The sequence below is a fragment of the Pseudorca crassidens genome, chromosome 7 (assembly GCF_039906515.1).
Source record: "Pseudorca crassidens isolate mPseCra1 chromosome 7, mPseCra1.hap1, whole genome shotgun sequence".
In the NCBI taxonomy this organism is placed as follows: domain Eukaryota; kingdom Metazoa; phylum Chordata; class Mammalia; order Artiodactyla; family Delphinidae; genus Pseudorca; species Pseudorca crassidens.
The window spans coordinates 69,937,652-69,952,614 of NC_090302.1; the positions used below are offsets into that span (position 1 = coordinate 69,937,652).

The 14,963-nt window shown below is 40.1% G+C and overlaps 2 protein-coding genes and 1 long non-coding RNA gene across 3 annotated transcripts; 1 reads left to right on the plus strand and 2 right to left on the minus strand.

Moving 5' to 3' along the window:
- Window positions 1–8,867: 8,867 nt before the first annotated feature.
- Window positions 8,868–9,437, minus strand: LOC137227877 (interferon alpha-1-like). The gene has a single exon (XM_067744504.1). It carries the CDS (start codon window positions 9,435–9,437, stop codon window positions 8,868–8,870), a length of 570 nt encoding a protein of 189 aa, XP_067600605.1.
- Window positions 9,438–10,643: 1,206 nt separating this feature from the next.
- On the plus strand, window positions 10,644–13,044 carry LOC137227878 (uncharacterized). The gene is made up of 2 exons (XR_010945038.1): window positions 10,644–11,007; window positions 11,631–13,044. It is a non-coding gene; the product is annotated as an uncharacterized lncRNA (long non-coding RNA).
- Window positions 13,045–14,331: 1,287 nt separating this feature from the next.
- Window positions 14,332–14,844, minus strand: LOC137227074 (interferon alpha-13-like). Its single transcript, XM_067742434.1, has one exon. It carries the CDS (start codon window positions 14,842–14,844, stop codon window positions 14,332–14,334), a length of 513 nt encoding a protein of 170 aa, XP_067598535.1.
- Window positions 14,845–14,963: the final 119 nt, after the last annotated feature.

The window sequence follows — 14,963 nt, forward strand, 5'->3', positions numbered from 1 at the left end:
TTCTAGTATCCACATCAAAAGAGTAAAAAGAAACAAGTGAAGTTAATTTTAACTGTATATTTTATTTATCACCATATATCCAAATATTTTCATTTCAACATGTACCAATATAAAATTATTAATGAGATAGTTACATTCTTCTTTTTCACACTGCCTTCAAAATACTTTTACAGTCATAGTACAGCTCAGTTGGGACTAGTCAAGTGCTCAGTTGGCCACATGTGGTTGATGGCTACCATGGTGGACAGCACAGCTGAAGACAGAGGGAGCAGCACGAACAGAGCCAGGAGAATGGACGAGTTTGCAGGGAGCACATAGAAGGAGCTTCAAATTGTGGACAAGCTCTGTGCTAAGAGTCAAGGGGATTGAGGGTGGAAAAATCAGCTCGAGATGTATTGTGGAGGCTCTTGAATACCAGAATGTGGCGTTTGTACTTAATTCAAGAGGTCTTCGGGCGTAGAGGGCACTATGTTTTGCTCTGGGCAGAAGAATAGGCAGAAATGTTGGAGGTGAACTGAAGCAGGGAAAAGTCCCACCCAGGGGCTCTCATGGCTGTAGAGGCTGAAAATAAAGATGATAGCTAAGGAACTGGAAGAAGGGGGTGGATACAGAATTATAAAAAAAGAATTCTTTTTTCTGGTTTCTTCCCTTTGTCGTCTTTCCAATTTCTGCTGTTGTGTTCATGAGGTGCTTCCTAATATTTCTCTTCCAATTGCCTTTATGAAGCTTCTCCTGAGGATCAGGTGATACTCACTGCAGAAGTCCACTTATGAATGGATTAAAATCTGTTCCTTTGGAAGACACCATCTTTCTGTTTGTGTTTGTTTCATTTCCCCTAATTTATTTGAGTTTTATCAAAATAATCAGGAAAATTCATATAGCCTTATCTCTGTCAGGGAGATCTATTTTTGTATACCTGCATTGCAAGAATGAATGCGCTGGCCCTTTTCTTTCATCTTGTCCTCTGTTGTTGGAAGCCATTTTTCACTTCCTCCCTCTGTGGAGACTTTTCTTTGTGCATTCTCTCCTACCAGCTTTCTGCGGTCCAGAGAACTACTTCCAGTCCCTGTATCAGTTTCTTCTGGTTAATGAGGTTTTTCAGAGAGGCAGAGTGACATTTAGAAAGTAAAACTTGAATGATGTTTCTAGCCATTTGAAATCTTTTGAATTCGGAACTGCTTTGCTATAAACCTCAGAGACAGAAAAACCTCAGAGACAGAAAGAGTTTCCTTCTCTTTTTTGATACGATTATCTATGGAGGAAAACTATGTCTCTAGAAATCAAAATTACAGTTGTCTTCTCTCTTCCTCATCTCTTCAAATATTTTTTCAACAAAAAACGGCACTATAAAAGATGATAAATTAGACAAGATGAAGAGTTAGCAAGAAGTTCGTGAGCAGTGGCAAAATAGAAATTAAGGCAAAAAACAATCTTTCAGGGATATCTTGGAAGGGGCAACAACGTGTATATTAAGAGAGTGTTTTGATACATAAGGGGAGAATTCCCCATTCCTCCTTCTGAAAAAAAAAAGTTTACATAATATACATAGAAAGTCATGCACAAATGTCAAGTATACAATCAACAAATCATAAAATATAAACTTCTGCACACCTTTGAAACCACAAACTAAGTGAAGACATAAACACTACCAACAGACAGAAACCCTACCTGGCCCTTTTCCCCTCCCCCATCACATTCCAGTGCCCCTCTCTCCTCCCCCATCACTAAGCTCCTCCCCCAGCATCACTACTGCCTTTTAACAGCCTAGATTCTGCCTGTTTTTGAACTTTGTATGAACGACTTCTTTCACTCAATAGTATGTCTGCGAGATTCATCTGTGTTTTTGTGTGCAGTTATAGTCCATTAATTTGCAGGAATGTGTCATATCCATGTAGAAATGCCACAGTGTTTTATCTTTTCCACTACTGATAAACATTTGGAATTTTTTCCTCCTGATTTTGTCATTATAATTGATTTTGCTATGAAAAACCTTGTTTGTATCTTTCGGTGCACATTTGTACAGCCTTCTGTTGGCTATATGCCTAGGATGAAGTAAATGGGTCATAGAATACGCATATGTTCAGATTTAGCAGTTAATAATAAACATATTTTCCAAATGTTTGTACCAATGTATATTCTCACTATCAATGTATGGGATGTCAGTTGCATTACACTCTTGCCAACACTTGGTATTGCCAGTCTGCTTAATTTTGGCCTTTCTAGTTATGCATAGTGATATCACATTACAGTTTTAATTCGTATTCCCTGATTATTAACAAGGTTCAGCACATTTTCATATGCTTATTGATCATTTGGCTATTTTCTTCGTGAGGGGCCTAGTCAAATCTCTTGCTGACTGTCTCAGATATTTTTTTCATTATCTACAGATGATGTAATTGTGTACATACAAACTACAAAAGAATACATAAACTATTAGAATTAAAAAATGAATTTAGCAATGTCATTGAAAATAAGATCAATATTAAAAATCAATCACCTCTTTTTATACTAGCAATAAAAAATTGGAAAATGACATTTAAAAATGATACCAATACCGTTGATGGGGCTTTACTGGTGGCACAGTGGTTAAGAATCCGCCTGCCAATGCAGGGGACACGGGTTCGAGCCCTGGTCTGGGAAGATCCCACATGCCATGGAGCAACTAAGCCCATGCACCACAACTACTGAGATTTTGTTCTAGAGCCCACGAGCCACAACTACTGAGCCCACCTGCCACAACTACTGAAGCCTGTGCACCTAGAGCCCATGCTCCACAGCAATAGAAACCACCACAATGAGAAGCCCACGCACTGCAACGAAGAGTAGCCCTGCTCGCCACAACTAGAGAAAGCCCGCATACAGCAACGAAGACCCAATGCAGCCATAAATAAATATTAAAAAATAAAATAAAAATGTTACCATTGACAATAACATAAAACGTCTACTACTGAGAAACTGTCATAGTCAGGAGGAGCCTAAGGAGACATAGTAATTAAAGGTAATGCGGCATATTCTAAATGACATCCCAGAACAGAAAAAGAACATTAGGTAAACACTAAGGAGATCTGAATAAAGTGTGGACTTTAATCATTTAAAAAACTAGCATTGACAGGGCAAGTTATCTTCACCTTGGGCCTCTAAGTACAAGTTTATAGATGAATTTTTGATTCAAATAAGATGGCCAGAAACCAATGAAAAATATAACTTTTTTTTCTCTTACACTGAGGTTACAACTGAGGTTGTGTTTTTTTTTTTTTCACCTTGACCATCAATGAGGATTAACCAACTTCTCCAACTTATTCTTTTTGTAAGTGAGCAACGGACATGTAAGCACGTGATGAGGCGGTGAGCATCAGTGAGAAGGGAAATCAGAGTTTGCAATAGGAGACTGCCAAGGCCAGCCTCCTCCTGAAAGACACACATTCATTTAGTGAACAAATATTTATTTAGCAAACATTTCTTAACCACTTCATAAAGAATAAAAAAGCAAATATTACCATTTCATTGGACTTTTAAAAATGTCTCTCAGTAAAGTTTTGCTGCTGGCTTGATTATATATCTTGCACAATATTTCTGAGGTTTATTTCAACATATTTATGCTTTATTATTGTTGCAAGTATGAATGAAATGATTTTTTCATTACATTTTCTAATTTTTAATGGACTAATGTTTCGTTACATTTTCATACACACACACACACACACGAAAATAACTAATTCTGGTTTTCTATCCAGCCAACTTTGCAAACACTATGTCTAAATGTTTTTGGTTGCTTTTTCAAATTTTTAGATAAACAAATACATTGCCTGCAAGTAAAAAAATTAAAGGACTGAAAATCTCAAGTGTGATGACCATATGGAGCAACTGCTGTTTGGTGTGTAAATTTGTACAACTACTTAAAAAACATTATCAGCAAAGCTGAAAATATGCATGACATATGACCCAGTAAGTCGACTCTTAACACTTACCCTGGAAAAAAATCATGTAAATATGCATCAGGATATAAGTAAAGAATATTCATAGCAGCATTATTCATAATAGTCCCAAACTAGAAACAGCCCAAATATTCCTTAAAATTGTATGGATAAATATGTTGTTATCTGTGCTTATAATAGGGGTGTTAATAACAGTGAAAAGTAAGAACCACAACTGTCTGCACAAACAGGGATAAATCTCACAAACACAGTGGTGAGTGAAAGAAACTCAACTCCAAAGCATACATATTGCATTTATATAAAATTTAAAAATAGGCAAAAGTAGACTGTATTTTAGGGTAAAATTATAAAGAAAAGTGAAGAAGTGATTACCATAAAATTCAGGATAGTGGTCACCTGCAATGAGCAGGGTAGGAGTTACGTTCATGAAGGGGTGCACAGGATTGTGATCGGTGGTGAGGCTTCCAGAATGTTGCAAAATCTGACTGTTTTTATTGGTTGGTAGTTACATGAGTATTTGCTTTAATTATTCTAAAATTTGTGCTACTGTTCTGTGCACTTTTGTGCATGATTGTTATACTTAATAATAAGAGAGGTTAGTAAACAACAATCAAAACTGTGCACGTATACTTACTCTTATCTAAATCATTTAGCTGATAATCCTGAACAATAGCAACCACAAGAGTATAATGTTTTCCCATACTTCTTACTTGTCTAAATTATAATGAAAATAAGCAGAAATGGACAATAAGAAGAAGATGAACAGAAATTCAAACTCACTCTGGGCAGTAAGTATCCTTTCAATCTGGTATGATAAATGTATATGAGTGGCTCTCAAAGTGTGGTCTGAGGACCCCAGGGGTTCCCAGATACTCTTTCTGAGGTCTTCAAGATCATCCATTTTCCAACTGCACGTCTGTGTGAGACTGGATTTCCTTCAAAGACTTGAATCAGAGCGATGCATCACAACAGACTGAATGCAGTGCAGATATGAGAACCCAGCTGCCTTCTATTAAGCCAGGCGTTCAAGAGATTTGCAAAACTTTAAGACTTTTTTGTTAATTTTTTTTTATTTTGGAAACTGTAGTTATTTTTCATAAAAGTATGTTTTTATGTTAAGATATAATGTTATTTTTAAAAGAATAAATATTTAAAGCATTCTCAGTTTTAATTTCTAACATGGTAAATACCAATGAATATAACCTGCATAAATACAATCTCTTTGAGGTCTCAATAATTTTCAGAGTATCAGTGGGTCTTGAGACCAAAACATTTGCAAACTGCTGACGTTGATAATGTTTACAAGTACCTATTTGGGTGGTTAACTAAAGATGAGTATTATGGGTTTACAATAACATTCATCTTTTTCTTTATTGGTTGTTGTATTCAAATCACAGGATAACAAATGTGACACTTTTTCCTGACCTTGGGTAGCAACCGTGGTGTGAAATTACATTTGGAGTAGTAAAGTCCATTAAAAAAGGCTGAGGCTGGGAGGTAACGAGGACACAGGAGAGGAGGAAGAGCTTGGTTCCAAAACAATACTCTCCACACTCATCAGTGGTAATCTCACCAAGAGTCCTAATTTCACCGGAGAAATTTTGCTCCGCGGCCTAGAGTTCCCGTGAAACTTAGGGACCACGATGGAGAAGTCCGTATCCAGCCTGAGGGAAGAGTCTGTCTTCCCAGTCTTCCATCTGCGGCCTCGCTCTCACCCTCACTCAGCACCCAAGGCTGATTCTGCCCAGGCTGGGGCTTCCCTGTATCCACAGCCAACAGCTGGTGACACACAGACCTCCACCTTCAGGCCTCCAACCTGGTGTGAAGAAGTTGAATATGCAGATAAGATCTAAGTGCCACTGGTTTCAGCCTCTTCTCTCTTCCCCTTTCTCACACCCTGGATGTCTTGTCACAGGCCTTTGACTAGACTCATTCCACAGTTTTTGTCCTGGTCACTTCAGCATGCAGCTGGGACTAGGCCACTTGGCTCGGGGCCCTGCCTAGTTCTAGCAAACTCCCCCAGCACGTGCACAACCAGAGGATCCTACACTCTGCACCCCCCGTCACCCTCAGAATGCTCCCATCAAAAGGTTCATGGCCCAGGAACACGCAGGAGCTGCCCATCCCGTGTCTCTCACTGTTTGCTGCCAGGACCCCGCTGCTGCTGGACACTCCAGATTGGCCCTCTCTGAACATGCCCCCATCTGCATCAAGCCTGGATTTACTTTTCCCTTCAAATACCAGGCCATTCTCTGAGCTGGACTTACTTAATTCTTACAATCACTCTCAGGGGTGGATTGAGCCAGGCCAGCCTAAGGTTGAGAAGAGAATTAAATGGGCAACACATTTCCAGCAGCTGCTGTACAAGCATCAGCTGCCTTCCCTCTGCTAACACGTGGGCACGTCTTACTGTATGTGTTGTGTGTGAGTTTTCTGTCTCTGAAGCAGTTTCTGAATCTTCTTTAAAGTGAAAGAGCGAAAGCAAAACCGTCTACATAGTCCAAACTTACAAGTAACTTTAGCTTTCTTTCATCTTCAGAGATTGCGTAATGAACCGGGGAGTGCAAAAATAGCAACAAACTTGACGCAACAAGTGAAGGAAACTGAATTGCAAGTTGCCAAACTGGATTTGGAGAATTGAGGTTGGGATTCCCCTCTGACCTAGCTTCTTGGCTGAGCTGAGTGCACAGAGCAGAGGATTCCTCCGACTGCCTGCAAGATGCCTGCGTCATTCTGGTGGAAACTTTTAGCTCCTAAACTCAAGGGATAAACTTGAGTTTAAACTCAAAACTTTTAGCTCCTAAACTCAAACAAGAAACCAGTGGAGGAAGGGGCGTCCTTGTAGACAGCTGGCGTGTGAGCCAAGTATGAATGCTTCTGTCTGGAACTCTGGGATATTTGTTGCAACGCACTTGGCCCAGTCATCCCAGTGAATGGCTATTTCTCCTCTCCCTTGTCCAGTGGTTGACCTGGCACTAAAATGCCTCCTGAACAGCTCTCTTGGAACTGCCTCATCTTCCTGACCACAGACCCAGAACATCAGGAACTAATCTTCTAACCAGGTTCAAATAGAAGAGCTAATAAGTAAGGAGCACTTAGTAACTGCCTGGTACCATTCTGAGCACCTTACATAAATTAAAGCAATTAATCCTCACCACAGTTTTATGAAGTGGTTTTATGATGATCTCAGTTTAACAGTTAAGGAAACTGGACCCAGTTCTCCCTCCCTCTGGTACGAAATTTAACAATAGCATCCTGGTCTCCAAGTTTCAGCAGGAGCATTCAAGGTCTGGTGTAACTTTCCCATCTCTCATTTCAAGATCCCTGGTAGGGAGGAAAACCTGGTCTTGCTCCTAGCCCTTATTTCTTTTTTATTTCTTATTTTCTAAAAATGTCCAATTTTGTCAACCCTTTGATTTAGCTCTTGCTTCCAAATGGCCTGCACAGTGTCTCTGGCCCTTTTCTCATTGTCCAGTTCTTTAAGTGTCTTTCTATATCCATCTATCAGTCCTAGAGTACCCATTCTTTGATAATGTCTCTCCATTTTACAATGTGGCTCCAGGCCTATGCGTTTGCCTTGCAAATACAGTGCTTCCCTTAGAACACTTATCATTCTGTTGTGTAACTGATAGCTAATTTTTGTCTCCTCCAGCAGATTAGACTTTTAAGTCTGAATTTCGTATGCCCAGTCATTAGCACAGCGCCCAGCCCATGGTAGGAATTTAAGTATTGTTGACTGAATAAATGCTATGCTAGGAATATGTGGTTTGATGAGCTTCTGACTATCAAATTGCAAGGGGTTGTCTCAGCACTGTTTGCTGAGGGTTCATTTCATAAGTTCTCCTGACAAGAATTCAAGCACCTCATATATTCCTGAGCACATTCCTAGGCAATGTAAACAAAGAGAGAAAAATAAAAATCAAAATAGAATACAGATTGGGATTGACATATATACACTAATACGTATAAAATAGATAACTAATAAGAACCTGCTGTATAAAAAATAAATAAAATAAAATTTAAAAAAGAAATAGAATACAATTTATTTTGATAAAACTTAGATACTGTTTTAGACAAGTTTAGCTCCAGTGCATGAGGATCTTCTTAGACTCTTTTCAGCATGGTGTGCTGTCCAAAAGAAATAGAAATTCATTATCAAAAGTCTTTAAAGAACAATATAGGTCCTCACTGAAGTGTCTTGAAGAGAGAGCAAAATGGGAAATTATGTCATAAAACTATTCAGTAAAACATGTTTAGTTCCTATTTTAATAGGACATGGAAAAGATGGAAATTTGATCAATTCACTTTACAAGGCTATTATAACCTGGTTAACAAAATCAGAGGAGAAAATCATAGGACATTCATTATGGTCACCACTATATCCTGAGGGCAACATACAACCTGGCTTAGACGATGTTTATATTTACTTCTAACTAGAGTATCATAATGACTCTAACTAGTGTATCATATCATTTACATAATGATGTAAATGAATTGCACCATTCTTTAATCAGACTGCACATTCAGGTTCGGTGTTTCTTTTTTAAGAATAAACAAATATAAAAATTTTTCTATGGTGAAAATTTACTTAATGCACAAAGCAAAAAATAAATAGACTAAATACAAAGAAAGTGTTTTTTCTCTTAACCACAATTTAAAGGTGCACGTAATATTATACAAACAAAAAATAAGTTAAAACTTTATAAATAGTTAAATAAATAAATTTTTAAATAGATAAATAAATCATCTGTAAGGAACTAGTGCCTGCAGAGTTGAACATGATGTTGCTTAATATTCCTGAAAACATGTGACAGATTGATTCAATTCAGGGCATGATGAGAGCAGAAATGAGAGTCTTTGACATGGCAACACAGGTGGAAGTGTGGTCTTGTTAGTCACTGAGAATCATTTCGGTGTTGAACCAGGTGTGTGTCATTCCTTCCTCCTGAGTCTTTCTTGCAAGTTTGTTGATGAAGAGAAGGATCTCATGACTTCTGCTCTGACAATCTCCCAGGCACAAGGGCTGTACTTCTTCTCTTGCAGATAGACAGTGATTCTGTGGAAGTATTTCCTCACAGCCAGGATGGAGTCCTCCTTGAGCAGGGGAGTCCCTTCCAGCCCCGCCTCCTGCATCAGACAGGCTTGCAGGTCAGTGAGCTGCTGATAAAGTGCAGTGCAGAACTTGTCCAGGAGGGTCTCATCCCAAGCGGCAGCCGAGCCCTCTGTGCTGAAGAGCTGGAAGGTCTGCTGGATCATCTCATGGACGACAGCGATGGCTTGAGCCTTCTGGAACTGGTTGCCTCCAAACGCCTCCTGGGGGAATCCAAAGTCATTTCTGTCCTTCAGGCAGGAGAAGGGGGAGATTCTCCTCATCTGTCGCAGGAGCATCAGGGCCCTCGTGTTAGCCAGGCTGTGGGTCTGAGGCAGGTCGCAGCCCAGAGAGCAGTTGGAGTTGCAGCTGAGCAGCACCAGGGCCAGGAGTAAGGACACGGTTGGGGCCATCGGGGACCCTGCAGATGCTGCCGGCTTGGCTGAGGTGGGGACTCTGTGAACCCTGCTCTCTAGGTTCTCTGAAGACCTTCCTTCAAGCCTGGGTCTTAAATGGGAGCGAATTGGTTTCCATTTTCTGAATGTTCCCTCTTACTTTCTACTTCTGTTTTTGCTATTCATTTTGCACTCTCCAGATAGGTTAGGGCAGTGTTTCTCAACCACTGTTTTTCATCCTTGCCTCCCCTTCTCCTGCCCACAGAACCTTTCTAGATATTTTTTTCCATATGGCCCCCCTATGAAATTTTGATACACAGATATACTGGGTACATCAGTATGTACTCCATGCGTACCTCTACTTTATAAATAGAAAAAGAAAGTGAAAAGTTTTTTCTTTTTATTCGATGCAGGGGTGAGTATGACAAAAAAAATTAGGCTAAAAATTAACTGTAAAAGCTACTACAATTAATTTAACATTTTGGTTAAGTGTGCAGAATGACTTTTAATGTAATACATTTACTTAATAAATAGGAATGTATCAAATTACATATTCAATAAAAATTTATACAAATACTTCATAAGAATACCAATGTATAGATATATTTAAAAATCTATCAAAACTGCTAAAACCATTGACAATTTAAATGATTTTCTTAACATTTATTTTTAAGTAATTTTTAGTTTTGATTCATATCATAAAATGATTTCTAACTTCACTAGCTGCTAGATATTCCTCTAGATATTGTCAACAACTTTTTCTCTTTAGGACTAGACGTAATTATTGATCTCCTAGATAACTTTTTTAGAATTAAATAATAAAATACAACCTATTTGTGCTTAATTCCCGATGCCCACATCACACTGAGGCTCAAACATAAGCAAAATCCACAAGACAGACAAGGACACCTCATAAGTAAGCAGAAGGCACCTCTCACATTATGACTTTGAGTTCAAGCATATGATGGAGAGAAAGTCCTGTAATGAAACATCAAGCCACCATGGCTTGTAGCACTGATCCTGCATATTGTGTATCTTCCATGCACTCAATGTCAATGCCTCTCGTCTCATACACAAGAAAACCCAAAGAGAAAAATGAATACAAAGGATAGGGTTAGATAGGGTTGAGCTTTGGAGTGCCACCCACCATTGTGGTAGCTAAGATTTGTTCGCACCCCTAACGACTACTGTTTGTACCCGTGGGAGCGATCTGCTCCCAGATGATTTAGGAATCATCATCGATTTGAATCTTTCTCTGTATTTTTGCATTGAATTTCAGATTCCCCAAAGGACTGTCAGAGGTTCCAATCCAAGCCTATTCTTTTCAAACAAAAGAAAACCATCTTTGTAATTAATTGAGAACTGGATAAATGTTGATTGGTATCATGGAAAGAATTCACTTTCAACTCTGATCATGAATTCTTTTATTTTGCAGTGGATGTTCTGTGGCCTCAGCCCCCTCTAATACCGATCTTTCAATAAATAATAGGTATGTGACTATCTGTGGCAAATCAGCTCTGTAGCAACTGGACTCTGTCGTATTCTCTGTGGTATCCTCGGCACCAGGCCCAGTGTAATCACGCAACAGGTAATTTTTTTTTTTTTTTTTTTTTTTTTTTTTGCGGTACGTGGGCCTCTCACTGTTTTGGCCTCTCACATTGCGGAGCACAGGCTCCGGACACGCAGGCTCAGCGGCCATGGCTCACGGGCCCAGCCGCTCTGCGGCATGAGGGATCTTCCCAGACCGGGGCACGAACCCGTGTCCCCTGCATCGGCAGGCGGACTCTCAACCACTGCGCCACCAGGGAAGCCCGAACAGGTACTTTTAACGAAAGCAGTTTCTCAGATGGTCTCCTCCCACTGGAAGGCAGTTACGAATGACCAAGCTATTTTCCTTTATCACGGTCGTATTTGCTGGGATTATAATAGACAGTGGCTGGTATTCCCACTCTACTCCTACTGGTATCAGTCATGCCTACTGAGTTTGTTGCTAAAACCCCTAGGATTCTCTTTCCTTTAAGGTGCCTATGGCTCTGGGGATTCAAGTTGTAAGAGCAGCACAATTTTCAGCCGTTGCCCGGCACTCTATTAAACTCAGGAGGATGGCCTCGTCGCTAATTTGTCCTCTACTAGGTCATGACAGAAAATAACCAGCTTGATGTCACATACAGAGCCACGTATCTGAACTCAAATTCTCCCTGATTCACACAGGTCACAGCAACCAGACAATTAACCACGTTACTCTTCGGTGGATCTTTACGGATGTGGCAATGACTACCTATATCCTGAGATTCTTTGGAGACTCCTCACAAAGACTGATGAATGATCCTTTTCCTCCTGTGTCTTCATTCCCTTTCAAGGGACGATGGGGTCCATTTCAGTTTGATTTCCAAATTTTGACACATAATAATTAAAGCATTACTGCAGGTTGGAAATCAAGAGTTTGGATTCTGAGTCCTCGGTCTGCTCTTTTGGCCTGGTAAATGGCTCATTCTTCTTTATTTACATGAATATATTCTCTCTTCTGGATGCCAAGACATGTAGCCTTCAATGCCCTTTCTGGTCTGAATGTTTCCGTCCCCACAAAATTCGTATTTGGAAGTCCTAACCCCCAAAGTGATGGTATCAGGTGGCGGGCCCTTTGGGACTTGATTAGGGTGTGAAGATGGAGGCCTCACGATGGAATTAGTGCCCTTATCAACGAGGTCAGAGATAAATGCCTCCCTCTCCTGCTGTATGATGATACAAGGAGAACTCTGCAGTGTGAGACCTGAAGCAGCCTCTCACCAGAACTGGACCACGCAGACACCCAGATCTTGGATTTCCAGACTCTAGAACTGTGAGCAATACATTTCTGCTCTTTACAAACTACCCAGTCTATGCTCTTTTGTTGAAGAAGCCCAAGTAGTAAGACATGACCTGACCTATTGTGTCCTTAGAATACCTCCCAGAAGTCTGTAAAATACCTAAAGCAAGAGGTACCATCTTACCCAACCCCGTTTCCTAGACAGCTAGTCCAGTCCCAGCATTTCAGGAGCTCAATCCATACTCATGAAGGGACCAGTGATGATAGTAATAGGAGAAGGAACAATACCAACATATATTAGATAGATATGGTATGAGAGGATGATAATCTACAGAGACTTTGGAAATTCTTCATGGTTCTACAAGGGAAGTGATAATGGAATATTGTGTGAGATATTTTTTTAAAGATCATTTGCAGGAATATTTTCTTCTTCAAGTTTGCATTTTCAATACTTAGAAGATCAGGATGAGAATCATGGGCCTGGACGCAAATGGAAGAGTCGCTCTCCATTTTTTCCTCAGTCATCCTCAAGTACTTACAAGGAGCTGTCTGATCATACTTTTCTCGTCTCCCTCAGGCAATAAGGAAACAACTTGTGTCTACATTTGTGGATATTTTCCTCGTAGGCTATGCCTTTGGGCATAAATTTGAATGCTTCTTTCCAACAGTCTATGATGCTGTGAACTCTGAGTGACATCCGTGTGATCTTCCCCAAGCTGAACTTGTGAAATAAGAATTTGGGTCTGATTGTGGGTTTGTTTCTTTTTTTAAATTTTCTTTATTTCAGCAAATGAACAATAAATATACCTGAAATCATAATACCACTGAGTCTGAGAATAAATATTCAAACTTGACTCTTTTCTTTGTTTTAAGGCAGAACTAGAGGATGAGATATTTTTTAACTTTTTATTTTATACGGGAGTATATTTGATTAACAATGCTGTGCTAGCCTCAAGTGTACAGCAAAGTGATTCAGCCACACACATTCATGCATCCATTCTTTCTCAAACTCCCCTCCCATCTAGGTTGCCACATAATATTGAGCAGACTTCCCTGTGCTACACAGTAGGTCGCTGTTGGCCATCCATCCCAAATATAGCAGTGTGTACATGTCAATCCCAAACTCCCCAACTATCCCTCCCCCACCCTTCTCCCCTGGTAACCATAAGTTTCTTCTGTTAGTCTGTGGGTCCGTTTCTGTATTGTAACTAAGTTCATTTGTATCATTTTTTTTAGATTCCACATATAAATGATATTTCTCTTTCTCTGTGGGTCAGATTGTTTTTTAATGAAGTGTGTGCAAGCAAGAACATTAGTTGTTCCCCTCCACCCCACCCAGAACTTCATTAGGACAAATAGTGTAAAGATGAAAAGTGGTCTTATGCACTGAACTTGTCTCCTCGTCTATTAATCATCCAATAATTTCCCAACTTCCTTGCAGTGAGATTTCCACGAGGATAAATCCAGGCCACGTATTGTGAGCAGAAGTGCTCTTGCCCTGTAGAGTCCTGGCCCTTGAAAACGTCCCATGTGATGCACCAGACTTTTTCCCTTTACCACTGAGTGGAATAGACTCAAATACTGCAGAAAAATTTGCAGTCACCTGTTGATGATGGAAAAATCCACAAAACAGGGGGTACCCATGTCCCCGACTCACTCTTTGGAGAGCAACTTAGAACATCCATCTGATCAGGAATGCCTGCCTTGTGTTCTTATACCAGGGAAAGATAAGATTCTATTATGATCCAATTCCTGACAGCATTCTCTTTACCCGTTACAGCAGTCAGCATTAAGTTAACTGACAAATATCTTTAACACCACACTATCCAAAAAACCTTTCTATACTTCATGTGTTGAAAATAGCAAATACCTCTCCCAAAACTTAAAGTGATCTTTTAAATTACGTTAGAAAATTATTTATACAAGAAAAGAGATTGTGTTCTGTCAAAACCTTTTTTAAAATCATGATTTTCTTTTCAGACATTTTTCAGCCTGTGAGGAAACACAAGTCGAGATTGCTTTGGACTTGAACACTAATGTAATTGAATGAGAAGTGTCACGAGTATAAAAAATATTCTGTATTTGTTGACATTTCTTTGAGGATTCTTACATAAGGGAAAGGCACCTTTTAATTTCCACTCTGACGACCTCCCAGGCACAGGGGCTGTATTCCTTTGCCTTCAGATAGACATGGATTCCATGGAAATACTCCCGGGAAGCACGTCCCAAATCTCGACAATCCAGATTGTCTTTTTTCATCTGCTCCAGTCGGTGCAGCCTCAGATGAAGGCTAGAGAGAAGTTTATCGAGGAGGGTGTTGTTCCAGGCAGCACGGCTGTCCTCCGTGGTGAAGAGGTTGAAGATCTGCTGGAGCATCAGATGGTGGTGACAGGTGCCTTGAGTCACCTGGATTGGGGTGATATTCTCTCTTTTCCAAGGAAATTTGAAGTCGGTTCTGTCCTTTAGGCACCACTGAGAGGGGATCCTTTGCATCTGTTCCAAATGTTGGAAGACGTCCTTGTTTTCCTGGCTATGGCTTCTAGGCAAGTTCCAGCCAAGAGAGTAAGCAGGGATAGAGCAGAGCAGCACTCCTGCCACTAGTAAATAGATCTGGGCCATTAAGAATGAGTGATTCACTAGACGGCCGCCAGGAGAGCACCGCCAAACAATTAATTGGCGGTGGCACCGCCAAACAATTAATTGGAGGGAAGCTTCCTTCCCTGGAACTGTGGACAGCG